The 22181-nt window shown below is 44.7% G+C and overlaps 1 protein-coding gene across 2 annotated transcripts in view; it reads right to left on the bottom strand.

Annotated features, from left to right (window-relative positions):
- LOC120977520 (cytochrome P450 2F2-like) overlaps window positions 1-22181 on the bottom strand; it is a 265903-nt gene that overhangs the window by 215605 nt on the left and 28117 nt on the right. For both annotated transcript variants that reach the window (XM_040405512.1, XM_040405511.1), the window contains exons 2-4: window positions 4569-4731; window positions 2309-2458; window positions 1345-1505 (exon numbers count right to left, since the gene is read on the bottom strand). In XM_040405512.1, the coding sequence (XP_040261446.1) occupies window positions 1345-1505; window positions 2309-2458; window positions 4569-4731 (474 nt within the window). The remainder of the gene's footprint in view (window positions 1-1344; window positions 1506-2308; window positions 2459-4568; window positions 4732-22181) is intronic.

Genomic DNA, 22181 nt, shown 5'->3' with positions numbered 1-22181 from the left:
TTTCTGGAGCAAATGCTCTTACTTACTTATCCCTTCACATAATATGTCCTCCTACTGGTCCATTCTTACACAGAAAGACCATCATCAGTGTTGAGCCGTGCATTGACTATGGCTGATGCCAGGTATTTTCAAACTGGCATCCATGAACCACTGTTTCCCAGTGACCAGTGATCCTGGCAGGGCTTCAAGACATCAGCAACAATGGGGCAGCGCTGGCGCTTCCCAAGAAAATGGGGAATGATGTACTGGGACATAAAAGTGGGGTACATAATGGCGACAATGATAAACAGAAAGAGGAGAACATCAAATTGTAAGGGGGGAATAAGTGTTAAACTCATTAAAGGGTTTCTGTCACCCCACTAAAGTGTTTGTTTGTTTTTTGGGCTAGTTAAATTAGTTATATAGCGATATATGAAAATATAATAGTGTTCCTTACTTTGATCCAGCAGTTTAGTCAAAAAACGAAGTTTTATCATATGCAAATTCCGTCTCTACCAGCAAGTAGGGCGTCTACTTGCTGGTAGCTGCTGCAGAAATCCGCCCCCTCCTCTTGTTGATTGACAGGGCCAGCCGGGATCTCCTCCTCCGGCCAGCCCTGTCGGCGTTTCAAAAATCGCGCGCCCGTGTTGAATCTGCGCAGGCGCTCTGAGATGAGGAGGCTCGTCTCCTCAGAACTCCCTCAGTGCGCCTGCGCCGATGACGTCTTCTATTTCAATGATGTCATTGGCGCAGGCGCACTGAGGGAGCTCTGAGGAGACGAGCCTCCTCATCTCAGAGCGCCTGCGCAGATTCAACACGGGCGCGCGATTTTTGAAATGCCGACAGGGCTGGCCGGAGGAGGAGATCCCGGCTGGCCCTGTCAATCAACAAGAGGAGGGGGCGGATTTCTGCAGCAGCTACCAGCAAGTAGACTCCCTACTTGCTGGTAGAGACGGAATTTGCATATGATAAAACTTCGTTTTTTGACTAAACTGCTGGATCAAAGTAAGGAACACTATTATATTTTCATATATCGCTATATAACTAATTTAACTAGCCTAAAAAAAATAAATCACTTTAGTGGGGTGACAGAAGCCCTTTAAGACTTAGTTTTTTGCAGACTTCAAATGTTATGTAAATTTTGACCTAAAATTGTTCTTTTCTTTACTGTTTTGTACATGTAAATTCAGTCTACTATCGCAATGTAGTAATGAAACAGGAAAGTAAAGAACCAAGGAAGCGTTGTTACAGAAGCACCATATGGCAAAACCATAGACCTGGTGCCCAAGTCTATGCTAAGTGCATGAGAACTAAATCTAAAACGTCAAGTATTTGAGATTTCCTGAAATCAAAAATTTTACTTACTAGTCCCCAGCGTCTGCTCATGAGAGCAACGTTGTCTTGAACACATTTCACCAGTTTTTGGAAATTCTCATTTTGATAATCAAACCGGCTACCAAACACCACGGAGCAAATCACATTGGACATAGAACGTAGTATATGGTAATTGGGATTTATTGAAGCTCCTAAAATAATTTAAAAAAAAGGCAATCAATAGGTAAAACTCAATATACACAAGAGCAATGTGTTGGCGTGGCTTTCCAAATATTTCTGTGGAGTAACAAGGCCTTTTCTTGAAAATAGCTGATCCTCAAACATAAGATTTATAGAAGTGTTGAGTTTATGGTGGTCAAAAAAATCAGTCAGTGTTATAGGACGGCATAGGGTATATCAGCTGCTTCTGCTTCGGGTGCCTCATATAGCTGTAATACATAGATCTTACATTTCTATTATGGTACATTATGTATAAAACAGTTCTTTGCTCACTGTATGTTGGTACTAATTTACCACTGTGTGGCGGTACTTACTTGTAAGGCACAACAATATATATTTTTTGTTGTGTGGTGATAGTGGCTTAGTATAGCATGATTATTAAAGCAGCTGTATGAAAATGTAATTTGACCACTGTATAGAACAACAGTTAGTCCTACACCCAGGACCCCTGACGATAGTCTGTTTCAGCAGGCAGAGGCTCTTGAAGAAGCACCGGGGCCTTCTCTCTGCTCGCGCTCAGCCCCTTTCACTTCTATGAGGCTGAGCTATATCTAGGCCATGTGACCAATGAACATGACATCACGTGGCCTAGGAAAAGCTGGAGAAGGCCATGGTGCTACTGCAAGCACTGCTGCCTTCTCAAACAGCTGATCAGGGGTCCTGAGTATTAGAATCCCACCAATCAGATACTGATGACCAATCTAGAGGATTAAAAGTAAAAATCATAGGAAAAACATTCTAATAATAATCATTTAAAAAAATGAATAAACTCTACCATTTGTTTTCCTCAGCACATCACACAGAAACCCGGCCTCCTCACGTATCCTCTCCTCGAAGCTGCGTTTTCCAACTCCAAAATTATTCAGTGTTAGCACGGAAAAACGTCTCAGCTCCTTCCATTTTTCACCATTACTGAATGCAAAATCTGTGCAATGCAATAAAAAAAATTGACACTACCATCAGATTCTTTTCTGTAACAGAAAATTCCTGGATGGTGTGAGACAATGACAGATCTCACACAGGTTAGAGGCAAGGAAGGGGTGGATAGTGTGATCCACACCCTATTCCACCACGGGTTAGACCAGCTGGAGCTACTCAGGCTGGCATAAAGCACCTCCCAGGGTTTCAGTAAGGGGGGAGTGTGTTACCCATGGACAGAGGCCTGGAGGCTCTGTGAATGGGGTCTCAGCTGGGCAAGGCTGAGGGACCACGAGGCTGGGAGATAGCCTGGACTAATTTTGTTACAGCCTGGAAGTTAGCTGGACTACAGGCTAAGAAAGCCGCACCTGAAACAGTGTGTGAACTGTGAGGTATACTTTAGGTGAGTCAGGTTATTATATGTTTAGTTAGAGTCCAGCAGGGCAGTTATTTGTATTGTATTATGTTTTGTTTTTGCTGAGGTGCCAAATAAAAGCAATATTTGGACGTTAAAAAATGGTGTCCGTGAAGACATTTGTGAATGACCCCCGGAGAAGAGCTAACCCCCCCCACAATGGTTTTATGGATAGTTTCCAAATAATTATTTTAAGTCACTCCATATCTTCTATTTCCTGTTCTGGCTCCTTAACGTCCTCCTTGTTTGGACTTTTAGCAAAGTAAACAGTCTCACTTGACTACTACTTGAGTAGTGACTCTCATATCACACTAATCAGTGAAATGCACTTCGGTGAGCATCTGTATCTAGGCCTATCACTGCCATACTGTTATCCTAATTCTGCTGCTATTACCATGAAGACTACTCTTCAGATATCATCTTCCCCTCACAGCAGCAGCAAACTGTCAGTGTGTTCCCTATCCATATGTAGGAGCTTTATGTATCTGTCCTGACTGCTACAGAAGGACAACATTTTGTAGTTAATTTTTTAATAGCACAGTACTGCCAAAATAAAAAATAAAAAGAGAAAACAGGCCAAAGTTCACAAAAAAATATTCCACAAAGAAATATTCCCTTTAACTTAGAAGCTGTACTGAAATCACAAAAAAAAAAATGTATTACACTTGTTATAGAACACATAGACCCACAGAGTTCCAGGGGTAATTGAAAGTGCAGAATAAACTGAATAATCTTTAAAATAATTTAACAATTTTATCCATTAAGGTGTGAGATTTAAAGATTTTTGTTTTGCTTTGGAAAAGTGTAGACCATTCATGTTCATTAATCTTGTGTTATTCAAATATATGTACACCGTAGTCCCAATTATCTGCTTGAAACCTTCCTTTGGAAAAAATTATGAAAATACTCAGAATCTCACCAAATCTGTGCATTACATGGACATTGGCATTATTTAAATGAAAACTGTGTAATACTACATTTCTCCTGTGGTGGTGCTGCAGGGAAACTGAACACTCGCTGTTCAGGCAGTGGAACATCCTATGACCAGCTTGCTGGTGCAACCTTCCAACTAGTGCTGAGCGAAGCGAGCTTCAGATCATAGATCTAAAGTCCCTTTGTTCCAAACTTCGTTTGAATGCTATACAGAGACCCGTCTCCGTACAGCATTCAATTTATTTTAAAACTGCAATCCGAAGTCGGCTTTGGTACTGAGGTACTGTAACTGACTTTGGATTGCAGTTTTAAAATGCTTTTCAAGTTATAAAAACATATGCCGAAGTACTTAATGTGAATTTCCCCTTGGCAGAGCCCATACATTTGAATGCTGTATGAAGGGTAATAATATTACAGGTTATAGCTACTGGAGATGGGTTGTTGATCCACGGAGTTATTCTGATTGTTTGATTGGAGTCGGGAAGGAATTTTTTTCCTCTAAAGTGAGGAAAATTGGCTTCTACCTACATTTTTTTTTTTGCCTTCCCCTGGATCAACTTGCAGAAAAACAGGCTGAACTGGATGGACAGATGTCTTTTTTTCAGCCCTTATAAACTATGTTACCATGTATTGACTAGGACCATCACTATCCCTATTTTCTCCTGGAACCTCGATAAGAAAGTAAGTGGCAAAATAATCATCCACTGAGATGAAAGAAAGAGCCAATAACTAACACAACGGGAACAGGCCTACCCGATGCAATACTCACCATCTCCTTTGGTAAAGTCAAAAAACGAAGGAAGATAACCTCGTCCACTGAACTCATCTGCTTTGTCAATTAAAGTCTCTTTGATGGCATCATAACTACATAGCACAATAACCGGCTGGCTCCCTTCATACACAGTAAAGAAGTCGCCATATGTTTTCGACAACTAGGAAAAAGAAGAATAAATTTTACATGACATACTATTATCTGATTGTCCCATGACATGTTCTATGATGTATACTATAACCGCCCTTGGTATACAAGTACAGTAGTTCTGTAGCCATGCACATATAACTGTAAGCCATGTACCGGGGTGGGCTCCCCAGGATACAGCAAAGTCACAAACGAGGAAAGCAACCCCAACACCCACTTTTGCCAAAACATTATTTTACTTAAACGTGGCAATAAGCATGACCACAAATGCTGGGAACACACAATAAATTTACATACACCCAGCCCGAATGCTGAGACCCTTGTGCTGCACAGTGCGGCGCCCTCCGATGGATGCCAGACTAAAGTGCGGTAAATTACCTACTAGCGGGCACAATTAAACAGCCATGCCTTACCTGTTATTACCCTAAAAGATCAAGAACAACTGTTTGGGTGTGTGATAGTAATGGTCTTGCAGTTCGCCCGGCAGTCGGTTCGCTGCGAACTTTGAGCGTTTGCGATCCGCCGAACATGCGAACATATGGCGATGTCCGCCGGAGCCATATTCTTTTGCATTGCGCCGAACTTTGACCCATGACACATCCATCAGGTGGGACAGGACAGCCAATTGAGACGTTTCAGCACATGGACGCAACCCCACCCTATAACAGAACCTGATCTGGCTGCCATTTTATATTCTGTATTTTGTCAGTGTAGGGAGAGGTCGCTTTGTGGAGCAGGGACAGGCTGTTAGGGACACCAAACGCTAGCTAATAGGGCCACAAAAGTCCATTTAAGGACTGGTATAGATGTGCTATCGATAAGTGTTATATATAGAGGGTTGTGATATACTTATAATATACACTGCCTGTCCAAAAAAAAAGTCGCCACCCAAAAAAAGTTAAACACTCTCGTTGGACTGCCTTTAGCGTTGATTACGGCAGGCATTCGCTGTGGAATTGTTTCGATAAGCTTCTGCAATGTCACAAGATTTATTTCCATCCAGTGTTGCATTCATTTTTCACCAAGATCTTGCATTGATGATGGTAGAGTCTGACTGCTGCGCAAAGCCTTCTCCAGCACATCCCAAGATTCTCAATGGGGTTAAGGTCTGGACTCTGTGGTGGCCAATCCAGGTGTGAAAATGATGTATCCTGCTCCCTGAACCACTCTTTTACTATTACGCATAACCGTGACTTTTATCCCATACAGTCCCGCTTACCTGCTCTTGATCGCTTTCAGGAGCTGGTGGAGAGGGACTTGTTTAAGTTAAAACAGGCTTCTAACATGTCATCCTCCAACTATGTTAATAATCTTACTGTCACAGAGAGAACCGCATTGAGGGAATTGGAGAATATGACTAATGTCACTATTAAGCTGGCTGACAAAGGTGGCGCGGTGGTGGTCATGGATCGCTCCATATACGGGTCCCAGAATCTCCTCATGTTAGGGGACTCGGACACGTATCTGGAGCTATCACATGACCCCACCCCCATCCATCAGAAAGCTCTTCTTTCTCTATTATCCGTTGGTGTGACGAGTGGATTTATGGATCAAAAACAGGCAGATTTTATCTATACACCTTATCCTGTGACTACTCGCTACCCAAAATTCACAAACCTGGTTTCCCCCCCCCCCATGCGACCTATTGTCGCGGGTATTGGATCTTTCTCGGAAAGACTGTCAGCTTGGGTGGATAGCATCCTGCAGTCATTGGACCAGACAATCCCTGGTTTCCTGTTAGATACCACTACTGTTTTACAATCATTCCATAACTTTATCTGGGAGCCAAATTTTGTCTGTATCACTGCGGATGTTATTTCGCTTTATACAGTAATTCCACATGAACTGGCCATTAACGCATTGAAGTGGTTTCCTAATGTATATTCAGACTATGGCGCAGCATTTCAGAATTTCAACTGTGATGTGGTTTACTTTCTTTTACTGCATAATGTGTTTATGTTTAATAACCGCTTCTCCTTACAACAGTCAGGTGTTTCTATGGGGGCAAAATTTTCGCCCTCATTAGCTAACATATACATGGCATGGTGGGAACATACATACCTGTTCTCAGTAAACAACCCGTGGGCTACCTCCATACAGTGGTACGGGCGTTTCATTGATGATTTGCTGTTGGTGTGGTCAGGTGACCATGACGCCATACCACTGTTTGGACAATTCCTCAGTGATAATCCTCTTAAACTTAAATTTACCATCCACTCTGATAGGGCTTCAATTTCCTTTTTGGACTTGAAGTTGGTAGGGGACAATCTTGCTCATAAGGTTGTTACTCGCAGTTTCCGTAAAGACACTGCGGGAAATACAACCTTGCTAGCCTCCTCTTGTCATCCAGGTCACGTTACACGTAACATTCCTACGGGTGAGTTCACACGTCTCAGGAGAAACTGCTCCAAGGATGAAGCGTTTTTCAGAGAGTTGGATTCAGCCTCTGATCGCCTCGGGGCACGTGGATATTCTAATGATTCTCTTGAGGCTGCTAGGTCTTATATCTCATCTAAAAAACGGACAGAATTGGTCTTCCCGGATAATAGAGGCAGAATATTAAAAGGTAAACATACAGTACAGACCAAAAGTTTGGACACACTGTCACGGCTGAGGATGGGGAAAACCCTCAGCCATGCGATGCCACGAGATGTTAGTGGCTGCTCGGCCAGGACAGTAGAATTAGGGAGCAGGTCACCTCCTAACGCATCCCTAATCTGACCCTGACTCCTAGCTGCATGAGCCGACCTTGATGGTAGGAGGGCTCATGCTCAGGAACCTCGGATCCCTACTCACCCTCCGCCGATCCCTGAACTAGGAGCTGGGTAGAACACCTGTTCCTCCTGGATACGGAGAAACAGGAGTCTAAAACTGGCCGAGCTGCAAGGGGATATAAACATAAACAGACTATGGATATGGCAGGAGAGTGAAAGACTTCCACCCCTACCTGCCACAGACACACTGACTGGATCCCTGGACACAAGTGCTGAAGTCCACACACAGACGTAAAAGGACACAGCACACATAAACACACAGGAAGCCAGAACCATAGCTGCACTAATAACAGACACCACATAAACATAAACTTAACATCACATAACAACATTTATGACCACAAGGGTGGCCCTCACTGGCAGATGGTATAAGGGACCAGGAGGGTGCCTCAAGCTTACAAACAAGGCTGGAGTACCCCTCAGACATCAGGTCTCAACTGGGACTTTATAGCCCATGTAGCCACACCCACACACCGACACACCCAGTGTTCACACAAAGAAGGGAGTTAACCCTTCTCACACCAGGGAAGGGAAGACACCCCTAGCAAAGATAGGTTGCCAGGTGCAACCGCATGCACATTGCAGCAAGCTGCCCAGCACCAGCTCAGGCTGCTAAACTGCGAAATAACTACATGTTGCCAGCGGCAACCACAAGTGAGGCAACATACTAGCAGCCCTCACCTGTGGTTGAACAACCAAACCAAACCGCAGGCAACAGCATGCAGATACAGGAGTCACGACCATGACCATGGTCGTGACACACACCTTCTCATTCAAAGATTTTTCTATATTTTCATGACTATGAAAATTGTAGATTCACACTGAAGGCATCAAAACTATGAATTAACACATGTGGAATTATATACATAACAAACAAGTGTGAAACAACTGAAAATATGTAACATTCTAGGTTCTTCAAAGTAGCCACCTTTTGCTTTGATTACTGCTTTGCACACTCTTGGCATTCTCTTGATGAGCTTCAAGAGGTAGTCCCCTGAAATGGTTTTCACTTCACAGGTGTGCCCTGTCAGGTTTAATAAGTGGGATTTCCTGCCTTATAAATGGGGTTGGGATCATCAGTTGCGTTGAGGAGAAGTCAGGTGGATACACAGCTGATAGTCCTACTGAATAGACTGTTAGAATTTGTATTATGGCAAGAAAAAAGCAGCTAAGTAAAGAAAAACGAGTGGCCATCATTACTTTAAGAAATGAAGGTCAGTCAGTCAGCCGAAAAATTGGGAAAACTTTGAAAGTAAGGGCTATTTGACCATGAAGGAGAGTGATGGGGTGCTGCGCCAGATGACCTGGCCTCCACAGTCACCGGACCTGAACCCAATCGAGATGGTTTGGGGTGAGCTGGACCGCAGAGTGAAGGCAAAAGGGCCAACAAGTGCTAAGCATCTCTGGGAACTCCTTCAAGACTGTTGGAACACCATTTCAGGTGACTACCTCTTGAAGCTCATCAAGAGAATGCCAAGAGTGTGAAAAGCAGTAATCAAAGCAAAAGGTGGCTACTTTGAAGAACCTAGATTAGAATATGACATATTTTCAGTTGTTTCACACTTGTTTGTTATGTACAGTCGTGGCCAAAAGTTTTGAGAATTACATAAATATTGGAAATTGGAAAAGTTGCTGTTAAAGTTTTTATAATAGCAATTTGCATATACTCCAGAATGTTATGAAGAGTGATCAGATGAATTGCATAGTCCTTCTTTGCCATGAAAATTAACTTAATCCCCAAAAAACCTTTCCACTGCATTTCATTGCTGTCATTAAAGGACCTGCTGAGATCATTTCAGTAATCGTCTTGTTAACTCAGGTGAGAATGTTGACGAGCACAAGGCTGGGGATCATTATGTCAGGCTGATTGGGTTAAAATGGCAGACTTGACATGTTAAAAGGAGGGTGATGCTTGAAATCATTGTTCTTCCATTGTTAACCATGGTGACCTGCAAAGAAACGCGTGCAGCCATCATTGCGTTGCATAAAAATGCCTTCACAGGCAAAGATATTGTGGCTACTAAGATTGCACCTCAATCAACAATTTATAGGATCATCAAGAACTTCAAGGAAAGAGGTTCAATTCTTGTTAAGAAGGCTTCAGGGCGTCCAAGAAAGTCCAGCAAGCGCCAGGATCGTCTCCTAAAGAGGATTCAGCTGCTGGATCGGAGTGCCACCAGTGCAGAGTATGCTCAGGAGTGGCAGCAGGCAGGTGTGAGCGCATCTGCACGCACAGTGAGGCAAAGACTTTTGGAAGATGGCCTGGTGTCAAGAAGGCCAGCAAAGAAGCCACTTCTCTCAAAAAAAACCATCAGGGACAGATTGATTTTCTGCAGAAAGTATGGTGAATGGACTGCTGAGGACTGGGGCAAAGTCATATTCTCCGATGAAGCCTCTTTCCGATTGTTTGGGGCATCTGGAAAAAGGCTTGTCCGGAGAAGAAAAGGTGAGCGCTACCATCAGTCCTGTGTCATGCCAACAGTAAAGCATCCTGAGACCATTCATGTGTGGGGTTGCTTCTCATCCAAGGGAGTGGTCTCACTCACAATTTTGCCCCAAAACACAGCCATGAATAAAGAATGGTACCAAAACACCCTCCAACAGCAACTTCTTCCAACAATCCAACAACAGTTTGGTGAAGAACAATGCATTTTCCAGCATGATGTAGCACCGTGCCATAAGGCAAAAGTGATAACTAAGTGGCTCGGGGACCAAAACGTTGACATTTTGGGTCCATGGCCTGGAAACTCCCCAGATCTTAATCCCATTGAGAACTTGTGGTCAATCCTCAAGAGGCGGGTGGACAAACAAAAACCCACTAATTCGAACAAACTCCAAGAAGTGATTATGAAAGAATGGGTTGCTATCAGTCAGGAATTGGCCCAGAAGTTGATTGATAGTATGCCCAGTCGAATTGCAGAGGTCCTGAAAAAGAAGGGCCAACACTGCAAATACTGACTCTTTGCATAAATTTCATGTAATTGTCGATAAAAGCCTTTGAAACGTATGAAGTGCATGTAATTATATTTCACTACATCACAGAAACAACTGAAACAAAGATCTAAAAGCAGTTTAGCAGCAAACTTTGTGAAAACTAATATTTTTGTCATTCTTAAAACTTTTGGCCACGACTGTATATAATTCCACATGTGTTAATTCATAGTTTTGATGCCTTCATAGTCATGAAAATAAAGAAAACTCTTTGAATGAGAAGGTGTGTCCAAACTGTTGGTCTGTACTGTACATATTGTAAGAATCCGATTTTTGCCACTAGTTACAGTTTGGAATATTCCAAAATCTGCCTCATCATCCGAAAACACCTATCTATGCTATGTCATGATTCACAATGGTCAGAAATAGTGCACCCAGGTATTACCTGCATTGCTCGCAGGGCTCTTACTATAGCACAAAAAATCAGTCCTAGTCTTTTTTTGGACTCTGTTCAGACACCACAGTGTTGGCTGCAGTTTAAGGGCACTTTCAAATGCGGTCATCGCATTTGTATGTGTTGCGATTTCATACAACCAGGCCCAACCATACAATCCACAGCCAATAATAAAATACACACTTTGAAGCAGTATGTTAATTGCAATACCACATTTGTGGTTTACTGCATTACTTGCACATTGTGTCATTTACAATACATCGGCTGCACTACCAATAACCTGAAGGTGAGGATACGCAGACACATTTCCAATATACCCTTTGTTTTATCTAGAAATGTGTCTGCGGTCAGTGCACACTACGCGGCATGTCATGCGGGTGATGTCACAGGTTTAAAAGTACAGGCAGTGGAAAGAGTTAATTGTCCTAAGCGAGGTGGCGACCACAGGCATGCTCTCCTAAATAGAGAATCCTACTGGATTTTCTCTATGGATACACGCACACCAATGGGACTCAATCGCAGACAGGATTTGATACTGCACTACTGATCCCAGCACATGTTGTCTTTTTTGTCTTTTACTGGTTTTCCCAAAAATTTTAATTTGCATGTAAGAAGGAGTGGTTACTGCTAATTATCTCCACCTGAGTTGTCCGGCCTCTTTCTATTTAAGACTGGCACTCAGCATATACTATTGTCATGAGTAAGAATCAGAACCTGACGATCCGAAACGCGTAGATGTACATGTTGGATTTTATTCTGCACCTATGAAATAAAGATTATCACATTTATTACTGCCATCCTGGAAGCTGGATTACTTTCTCCTGCTGTTTTCGTCCACGCCTGGTTCCTGGCGTTTTTTCCGGGCTTCCATTGGTGGTGATTCAGGTGAGCTCCGCCATACTCCATTGCACTCTTTTACTATTTGAGCCCGATGAAACCTGGCATTGTCATCTTGGAATATGCCCGTGCCATCAGGAAAGAAAAAATCCATTGATGGAATAACCTGGTCATTCAGTATGTTCAGGTAGTCAGGTAGTGTTCTTGGAGCACATACTGTTGCTGAACCTAGACCTGACCAACTGCAGCAACCCCAGATCATAGCACTGCCCCCACAGGCTTGTACAGTAGGCACTAGGCATGATGGGTGCATCACTTCATCTGACTCTCTTCTTACCCTGATGTGCCTATCACTTTGGAACAGGGTAACTCTTGACTCAAACCACATGACCTTCTTCCATTGCTTCAGAGTCCAATCTTTATGCTACCTAGCAAATTGAAGCCTTTTTTTCTGGTTTGCCTCACTGATTAGTGGTTTTCTTACGGCTACACAGCTGTTCAGTCCCAACCCATTGAGTTCCCTTCGCATAGTGCATTTGGAAATGCTCTTACTTTCACTATTAAACATAGCCCTGAGTTCTATTGTTGTTTTTCTTTGATTAGATTTCACCAAACGTTTAAGTGATCGCCGATCACGATCATTCAGGATTTTTTCCCCGCCACATTTCTTCCTCGAATACGATGGGTCCCCACTATCCTTCCAGTTTTTAATAATGCGTTGGACAGTTCTGAACCCAATTTTAGTAGTTTCTGCAATCTCCTTAGATGTTTTCTCTGCTTGATGCATGCCAATGATTTGACCCTTCTCAAACAGACTAACATCTTTTCCACGACCACGAGATGTGTCATTCGACATGGTTGTTTAAGAAATGAGAAGCAACTCATTGCACCAGTTGGGGTTAAATAACTTGTTGCCAGCTGAAAGATAATCGCCCATGCAGTAATTATCCAATAGGAGGCTCATAACTATTTGCTTAGTTAAATCCAGGTGGTGACTTTGTTTTTAGACAGGCTGTGTACTTTCTAAGATAGACAGAAAATTATAGTGCATTTGTACTGTGTGCGACTCTGCTGCGATACCGCAGCTATATAGAGGGACAAACACTATTTGAACAACTAATTGCAACGGGTGTGATGTACCAGTTCCCCCACAAAAAAAAAACTGATTGAGGCAGGGGTGTGATATACCTATAATATACTTTCTATATAGTGCATTTGAACTGTGCAGCAGTTGTGTGCGGTTCTGCTGCAATACCGCAGCTATATAGAAGTTCAAACAGTAGCACATCAACTAATTGCAATGGGTATGATATACCAGTTGCCCCCTAAAAAAACTGATTGAGGCAGGGGTGTAATATACCTATAATTTACTTTCTATATAGTGCATTTGAACTGTGCAGCAGTTGTCTGCAGTTCTGCTGCGATAATGCAGCTATATAGAGGGACAAACGCTATTGGAACAACTAATTGCAATGGGTGTGATATACTAGTTACCCCCCAAAAAAACTGATTGAGGCAGGGGTGTGATATACCTATAATATACTTTCTATATAGTGCATTTGTACTGTGCAGCAGTTGTTGCGGTTCTGTTGCGATACTGCAGCTATATAGAGGGACAAACGCTATTGGAACAACTAATTGCAATGGTTGTGACATACCAGTTGCCCCCCCCCCCAAAAAAAAAAAAAAAGATTGAGGCAGGGGTGCGATATACCTATAATATACTTTCTATACAGTGCATTTGAACTGTGCATCAGTTGTGTTCGGTTCTGCTGCTATACTGCAACTATATAGAGGGACAAATGCTATTGGAACAACTAATTGCAACAATTTATATGCCAGTTGCCCCCCCCCAAAAAAAAATGAGGAGTGTGTTATACCTGCTTCCACAAAAGACTGATTTAGGGGTTAGATATACCTGCTTCCACCAAATATTGATTGAGGCCTGCAATATACCTGCTTCCACAAATACTGCTCTTCTCTAAGGACTTCCGCAGGGGTGGTAGGGGTCGGGCAGGTGCACCAGGCCAGAGCCTAAATGGGAAGTGGGAGAAGGCATGTGCAATTACTTCAAAGGACTCACCAGAGTTGGTTAATTGGCTTACTCACCCTTCCGCTTCTGCACCCTTCTCATCCTCTGTATCTGCACCCTCCTCACTCTTAGCTGTGTGCACCCCCAAATCCACCACCACCACCATAGTCCCTTCACACAAGTCAGAGGAATTATTTTCCCATCCATTCCCAGACCTTACCGATGCGCAGCCATTCTTGACATCGGATGGGGAAGAGGAGGTAGCAACGGCTGCCACCCAGCGGTCTGACGACAGTACCCAGATCAGCCCAAGGAGGGAGGTCCCCGCTGTTGCTGCCTACTTCGAGATCTAAAATGTCAGTGGTGGTGAAGGTGAGGATGATGACGTGTCAATAAACATCACGTGTGTGCCCACAAGAGAGGAAGAGGAGGTGAGTTTAGAGGGAGACACGGAGCAGCAGAGATTGAGGAGAAGGAGGAGAAGCAGGCACAGCTTGCAGGGCACAGGAGGCAAAAAGAAGACTACAAATGTATCTGGAGCAAGCTATCCATCATGCACGGTCACTTCTGGCACTTCCAGGATGCTTGCACATGGCTCTGCATTGTGGACTTTTTTTAATGTGTCAGCTGCTGACAATAGTGTTGCCACCTGCAGCCTGTGCTGTCAACGCATAAGTCGCGGTAAGCCCAACACTCACCTAGGGACGACCGCCTTAAGAAGGCACCTGGCCTCCCATCAACGAGCCCAGTGGGAGCAACGCCGTCAGAACCCACAAAGCCACACTCCCGTTGCTCCATGTCCTGCCTCTTCTCCTTCTCCTCTCTCCTCCCATTTGTCTTACACTCTACCTTCCACCGTGCCATCGCCGCGTTCATCTTGCCTAAGGCAGGCTTCGATGGCCCAAATGTTCGAGCGTAAAAAGATGATGACGCCAGATAACCCTCTTGCCCAACGGCTGACTGCTGGCTTGTTGGAACTGCTAGCCCGCCAACTACTGCCATATAAACTGAATAAAAAACAAAACACAACCATGGGTGTCAATAGCCTGTTAAATATGCACACAGTGGTGCGGCTTATATGGAAAATGGACTTCCCATTCCAATGTGACTGGACAAGCTTATAAATACAAGGAAAAAAATGAGAAACTGAAGCTCATAAGCGTCCAATGGTGAAAAAATAGTATACTTTATTAATTATACAATCAGTGAATGATAAAATGCCATAAAACAAGGGGAGTAGGGAGCACAAACACCATCCCAGCTCTACAGTGTCGACAGAGAAAGTCACAGCAATAAATAAACATTGATGCAATTAGTATGAGTTCAAATATAAAACATTGCGGTTACCAGAATAATGTAGGTATGGAGGTAGTGACCAGAAGGTAATTCACACACAAAAACCCGCAGCCAAGGCGGTGGCGTGGACCTGCTGGACCTATATCCCACCTATATAGCGGTAAGCCAGAAGAAAATATGTAAATGAAAGGACTCACCAAGAGTGACAGCGACCTGGATATCTGGGATGGTGTTACCCCATACCTACATTATTCTGGTAACCGCAATGTTTTATATTTGGACTCATACTAATTGCATCAATGTTTATTTATTGCTGTGATTTTCTCTGTCGACACTGTAGAGCTGGGATGGTGTTTGTGCTCCCTACTCCCCTTGTTTTATGGCATTTTATCATTCACTGATTGTATAATTAATAAAGTATACAATTTTTTCACCATTGGACGTTTATGAGCTTCAGTTTCTCCGTTTTTGCCATATAAACTGGTGGACTCGGAGGCCTTTAGAAAATTTTTGGCCATTGGAACACCACAATGGAAGGTCCCCGGAAGGAAATATTTCTCCCAGAAAGGCATCCCAGAGCTATATGGCCACGTTCAGCGTGTTGGTGCCAAGATACATCTGACCGCAGACATATGGTCTAGCAAACACAAATATTACTGCCCACTGGGTGAACCTTCTGATGGCCATCAAGCATGTAACCCGTGGCTCCCGTGTGGATTTGGTGTTACCGCCACGGATTGCATGAAGGCCTGCTTCTTCTTCACCTCCTACTACTCCATCCTCCTTCTCAGCTGACTCCTCCTTTTCCACTGCTACCGCCTCTTCCGCTGCGCCCCCTAAGCTCCCCAGAACCTGTCCGACGTGCCAGGTGAGACATTGTCATGCTGTGCTGCGACTGTTGTGCCTGGCAGCCAAGAGCCACACCGGTTCTGCACTGCTTTCAGCTCTGCGGTTGCAGGCCGATTAGTGGCTAAGAACGCTCAATTTGACAGTTGGTAAAGTGGTGTGCGACAACAGTGCCAATCTGCTGAGCACGTTGAAACAGGGCAAAATGACACCCGTGCCGTGCATGGTACATGTCCTGAACTTAGTCATGCAGCGATTCGTTGCCAAATACCCCGGGGTTTAGGACGTCTTGCGGCAAGCCAGGAAAATCTCTGGCCATTTTCACAGATCTTACACGGCCATGGCTCGCCTTGCTAACGTTCAGTGGCGACACTTGCCCGTCAGACATCTGGTTTGTGACAGCCCGACACGCTGGAACTTCACCTTTGTATATACTTGATAGGCTGCACCAGCAGTTAACGACTACCTGTACGAACTCTGCAGCAGGACAGGTTCTGGGAGCTTGGTTTCTTTTCACCGCACCAGTGGCTGCTCATGCGCGATGCATGCAGACTTCTGCGGCCGTTTGATAAGATCACCAAACTCACAGTCGCAGCTAGGGCGTCATCAGTGACATCGTACCTTACGGCTTCTTTCTGGAGCGTGCATTGCATCGTGTCATTGATCAAGCCATAGAGGAGCAGAAGCAGGAAGATGAGGAACTCGCAATGCTGAATGAATTCCCAGAGAGGGCTACTCCAACTGAGACAAGTCAGCAGGAATCTGAAGAGGAGTCAGAGGAGGATGGTGGCTGGGGGGATGAGGAGCAAGAAGAGCAGGCTTTAAACTTTTCGGGGATCCCTGGTGTTGTCCGTGGCTGGAGGGAGGAGACCGAGGATGACATTCTCCTGGGCGATGAGCAGGATCCAGGGCGCTCCACCAATTCCAATTTAGTGCAAATGAAGGCCTTTATGCTCCAATGTCTGCAGAGGGACTCCCGTGAAAAAAGCATAAAGGGCAAGGACCAGTACTGGGTGGCAACGTACTTAGACCCCCAGTACAAACACAAAATGGCAGACATGTTACCAGCATCACAGAGGGCTGGCAGAATGCAGCATTTCCAGGCCTTGCTGCAAGAGATGCTGCATTCTGCTGTGGCGGGCGCTGGCAGAGGAGTTTCTACCCACAGCGAAACAGGTGCGGGTAGCAATACTACCGCGCCTTCAAGAAGAGGGCGGTTTGAAGATGTGTTGGTCACTATGGATATGAGATCATTCTTGCAGCCTACCCATCGACAGCCGCCCTTCGAATCCAGCCTCGAATCCCTGCATAAAAGGCATTTTATGTTAGGTGAATGCCTAATTTTTGGGGCCTCTACTCCAGTGGCCTTCAGTAAAAATTTTATCCAGTGACCGCCTAATGTACCTCCAGCCACAGAATCACAAGTTCTTTTGTGTCAGGTGAATGCCTAATTTTTGGGACCTGTACTCCAGTGGCCTACAGTTCTATTTTTATCCAGTGACCAACTAATGTACCTCAAGCCACAGGATGACAAGTTCTTTTGTGTCAGGTGAATGCCTAATTTTTGGGTTCTGTACTCCAGTGGCCTACAGTTCTATTTTTATCCAATGACCACCTAATGTACCTCAAGCCACAGGATCACAAATTCTTTTGTGTCAGGTGAATGCCTAATTTTTGGGGCCTCTACTCCAGTGGCCTACAGTAACATTTTTATCCAGTGAATGCCTTATGTACCTCCAGCCACATAATCACAAGTTCTTTTCTGTCAGGTGAATGCCTAATTTTTGAGGCATGTACTGGCCGATAGTAACATTTGTATCCAGTGACCGCCTAATGTACCTCCAGCCACAGAATCACAGTTTCTTTTGTGTCCGGTGAATGACAAATTTTTAGGGTCTGTACTCCAGTGGCCTACAGTAACGTTCTTATCCAGTGATCGCCTAATGTACCTCCAGCCAAATCAGCCAAAGTTCTTTTCTGTCCAGTGAATGCCAAATTTTTGGGGCCAGTACTACAGTGGCCTACAGTAAAATGTTTAATCAGTGAATGCCTAATGTACCTCCAGCCACAGAATCACAAGTTCTTTTGTGTCAGGTGAATGCCAAATTTTTGGGGCCTCTACTCCAGTGGCCTACAGTAACATTTTTATCCAGTGAATGCCTTATGTACCTCCAGCCACATAATCACAAGTTCTTTTCTGTCAGGTGAATGCCTAATTTTTGAGGCATGTACTGGCCGATAGTAACATTTGTATCCAGTGACCGCCTAATGTACCTCCAGCCACAGAATCACAGTTTCTTTTGTGTCCGGTGAATGACAAATTTTTAGGGTCTGTACTCCAGTGGCCTACAGTAACGTTCTTATCCAGTGATCGCCTAATGTACCTCCAGCCAAATCAGCCAAAGTTCTTTTCTGTCCAGTGAATGCCAAATTTTTGGGGCCAGTACTACAGTGGCCTACAGTAAAATGTTTAATCAGTGAATGCCTAATGTACCTCCAGCCACAGAATCACAAGTTCTTTTGTGTCAGGTGAATGCCAAATTTTTGGGGCCTCTACTCCAGTGGCCTACAGTAACATTTTTATCCAGTGAATGCCTTATGTACCTCCAGCCACATAATCACAAGTTCTTTTCTGTCAGGTGAATGCCTAATTTTTGAGGCATGTACTGGCCGATAGTAAAATTTTTAGCCAGTGAACGCCTAATGTACCTCCAGCCACATAATCACAAGTTATTTTCTGTCGTATGAATGCCTAATTTTTGGGACCCATACTCCCGTGGCCTAAAATAAAAATCTTCTAGGCTCCAGCAGGGCACATTTTTGTGAGTTTCCCATTAAGACGCATAAAAATGGCCCCTGATTAAAATACATATTTTTTGTGAGAATTTTTGCCAGTAATCCCCCTCTGGTATATCACTGTCCATGTTGTGGGACTATTTGTGTACTTCTAGTAAGTGTTTGCTGCTTGCAAATATGACGTGAAGGTTTTTCAGGTTCGCCTGCCATTAAAGTGAATAGGGCCTGCCGCGAATGTGCGGTTCGCGAACATCACTAGTGTGTGATAGGGGCTAGCCTGCGGTGCAGCATAACAACTTACAAACCTACAATGCTCTACAGTATTCCCCCTCCCATAACTAGTCTTGTAGCACGTGCCTGAGTATTCCTTCTGAGCTAAAGTTTGTGGGGAAGGTTATTAGCTCTCCAGTGTGAAATGTCACTTTAAATTGTGGAGTCCTTGCCATGAACACCCAGCAACACTTGTGGCCTGACACAAACAGATATCCTATCTAACTAACTACAGGATTGGTGTCAGTCTTTAGGATTCTAGGGGCCAACACTGTTGTGAAGTGCGTGCACGATCAGTCTTGTTGACCCGGGTCTGCTCTGCATCCGCTGGTGACTGTGAGCTGAGCAAAAGCTTCTCCAACAAGCATGTGGTGCGACAGTGTATGTTGCTTTGCTCCTCAGGTCTCATCAGCATTCCTGTAAGCAATCCTCATTCCTCTGGACAGGATCAGGGTCTTGGACACACTCAGCTTCACTTAGCTGCAGCTCTGGTCACTGAGGGATGCTACCACACCTCGATGTCGACGGATCCTCTACTCACACAGTTCCTCAGTCTCATCTTCCTCTAAGATGCATGTTCCCTTTCTTCTACAGGCTTTCTAACTCCACCTCTCATGAATATGGAAAATATGAAGTCTGTTAGCTGTGTTTAGGAAACACCAGCATCTTGTGGCCAAACAGCAGAATATCAGTCCAGATCATTTAACTTGATTTACAGTAACAGTGTTTAGACAACGAGAGCTGTTTCTCCATCTCAAATGCTACCCCACTAGAGGTTGTCGTCCTCAGCAACCCACCCCATACAAACATATCCTGGGCATAGCACTGTGGAGGCACTTCAGCATTGGGCCTGGTTGACCTTCGCAGAGTGATAGGCTCAGAAGCATTGCGGACATCAGGCATATCTAATGGGGGAGGAGCTGCCGACTGCTAAACCCTTTCCCTGGGTGGCAAGCTTGCCATGGTTTGAGCCTCTGTGGGTACCAGGGTAGGGACAAACCACCATTCCTCCTCCTCTAAGGGGATGTCCTCTGTACTCTGAGCAGGAGGAGGCATGTCCTCCACGCACACAGGCTCATCAAAATTACAATTCCTCAACATGTTACGGTGCAAGTTTTGTGAAGGCCACAAGTCCCTATTGGCTCTACCTCATAGACCAGGATGGCAGGGTCTACCCTCCTCCGCCTTCCAACTTCCCAGTTGGCTGCTTGGATTTGACCATCACTCGATCACCCAGGGCATACCCATCCCTCTGCACTGGTCTTGTATTAGGGTGTACCACTTGTCCCAGGCGCTCCCCCACAACCTCGTGGATTGCTCTCAGCCAGTGGCAGTGCTCTTGCACCCATGCAGTGGTATTTCTCAGTGGTGACTCCATCGGATCAGGCATGTGGAGATCTTCAATTTCCCATCCCACTCTCCCAAACATGAGTTGTTGTTATAGGCCCACATCAGTTCAGGTAGTTACTCGGGCCACCGAGCCTTTTGGCTGTCCTCCAGAGTCCGCAGCATCTGGAGCATGGTGTGGTTGAATTCGCTGGCATGCCCCGTTTCCCTGTGGGTGATAGGGGGTGGTGCGGGTACGTTCGATCCCATACAGTTGTATAGCTCATTAATTAGAGTACATGAAAACATGCCCTCTGGTCCGAATGTATCCTCTGTGGACACCCGAACACCTGTATAAAGTGTTTGCAGACCGCTTCAGCAGCCGACTCTGCCATCTGGTCGTTGGTGGGTACAGCCACCGCATACTTTGTGAAATGATCTGTCATAACTAAGACAGTACGAGTGTCCCGAGGTAGAGTACCCAATCTGTACATAATCAATCATAAGGAGCTCTAGGGGTGCGGAGGTCTGGACGGCCTGGACAGGAGTCCTCTGTTTAGTACTCTTACTCAGCCTGCAGGGCTGACACTTAAGACATGCCTCGGTCACCATGTCCGTCAAATCTGGACAGCAGGGGCGTTGCTAGGTTAAAACATTCGGGACCTGGGCCCCTGATGTTTTGTCCCAGGCCCCGAATGTCCTGCCTGCCTGCTAGATACAACTGTATTGTCATCCTCAGGACAGCAATACAATTGAATCTAATACACTGGAAGATCTGAAAGACCTGTGGTGACATCACAGGTCATGTGGCCAGCAAAATAGGCAGTGGTTGAGAAGTGCCTGCAATGATATCACCATAATGTGACCAGTGCCGGAGAGGATGGCAGTGAAGAGGAGAAGACCTGGGGGAAGAAGCTGTGGTGAGATCTGCTACATAAGGAGAGGTAAGTGAAGGGAGAGGCAGAGCAATGCTGGGAGTTGTGGTTATTGACTGGGACTGTATGTGAAGGCTGAAGGGAGGGATGTTATTTACATGGGACTGTGTGTTGGAGGTGGCTTGGGAGGGGGTCATGTTATTTACATGGTACTGTATGTTGATAGTGGCTGTGGGAAGGAGTGATGCTATTTACAGTACATGAAACTGAATGTTGAGGGGGCAATGTTATTTACATGGGACTGTATGTTAAAGGTGGCTGGTGCGGGGAATGATGTTATTTACAAGAAACTGAATGTTAAGGGGGTGATGTTTACATGGGACTGTATTTTGGAGGGGTCTGGAGAGATGGTCTGATGTTATTTACATGAGACTATGGCGGAGAGAGGGAAATAGTGCTATTTACATGGGACTGTATGTTGGAGGGGCTGAAGGGAGGGGAGTGATGTTATTTACATAAGACTTTATTTTCGAGGGGGCAGGAATAATGGTGTGTTTTTATTTACATGGGCCTGTATGGTGGACAGAGGAATATAATTACAGGGGGCACTGCAGGGGGCATTATAAATTCTGGGGGCACTTGAGGGTGACCATTATAACAGTAGGTGTTCGGCGCTTTCTTGGCGCTTTTTGAAAGGCTGCAGAGCAGCCAATCAACAAGCGTTTAACTGTGTGCCCTTAGAAGCCATCAGAGCCATGCCTACTAATGGCATGTCTGTGATTGGCCAGTGTAGCATGTGACCCAGCCTCTATATAAGCTGGAGTCATGTAGCGCTGCACGTCACTCTGCTGTTACTAGTAGGGAGAGGATGCGACTGGTGATTTCAGGGAGAGAATAGGAGAGAATCTTTGTTCAAAACGTGAATCTAACTCAGCGATCTACATATATTTTGTTGTGTGGGTGCAGGGCACAATTTTTTTTATCCTGCCCTGAGCCCAGTGACCGAAAAAATATAACTTTTATAAT

The sequence above is a fragment of the Bufo bufo genome, chromosome 8 (genome assembly GCF_905171765.1).
Source record: "Bufo bufo chromosome 8, aBufBuf1.1, whole genome shotgun sequence".
Classification (NCBI taxonomy): Eukaryota; Metazoa; Chordata; class Amphibia; order Anura; family Bufonidae; genus Bufo; species Bufo bufo.
This window is presented reverse-complemented; position numbering and strand designations above follow the sequence as displayed.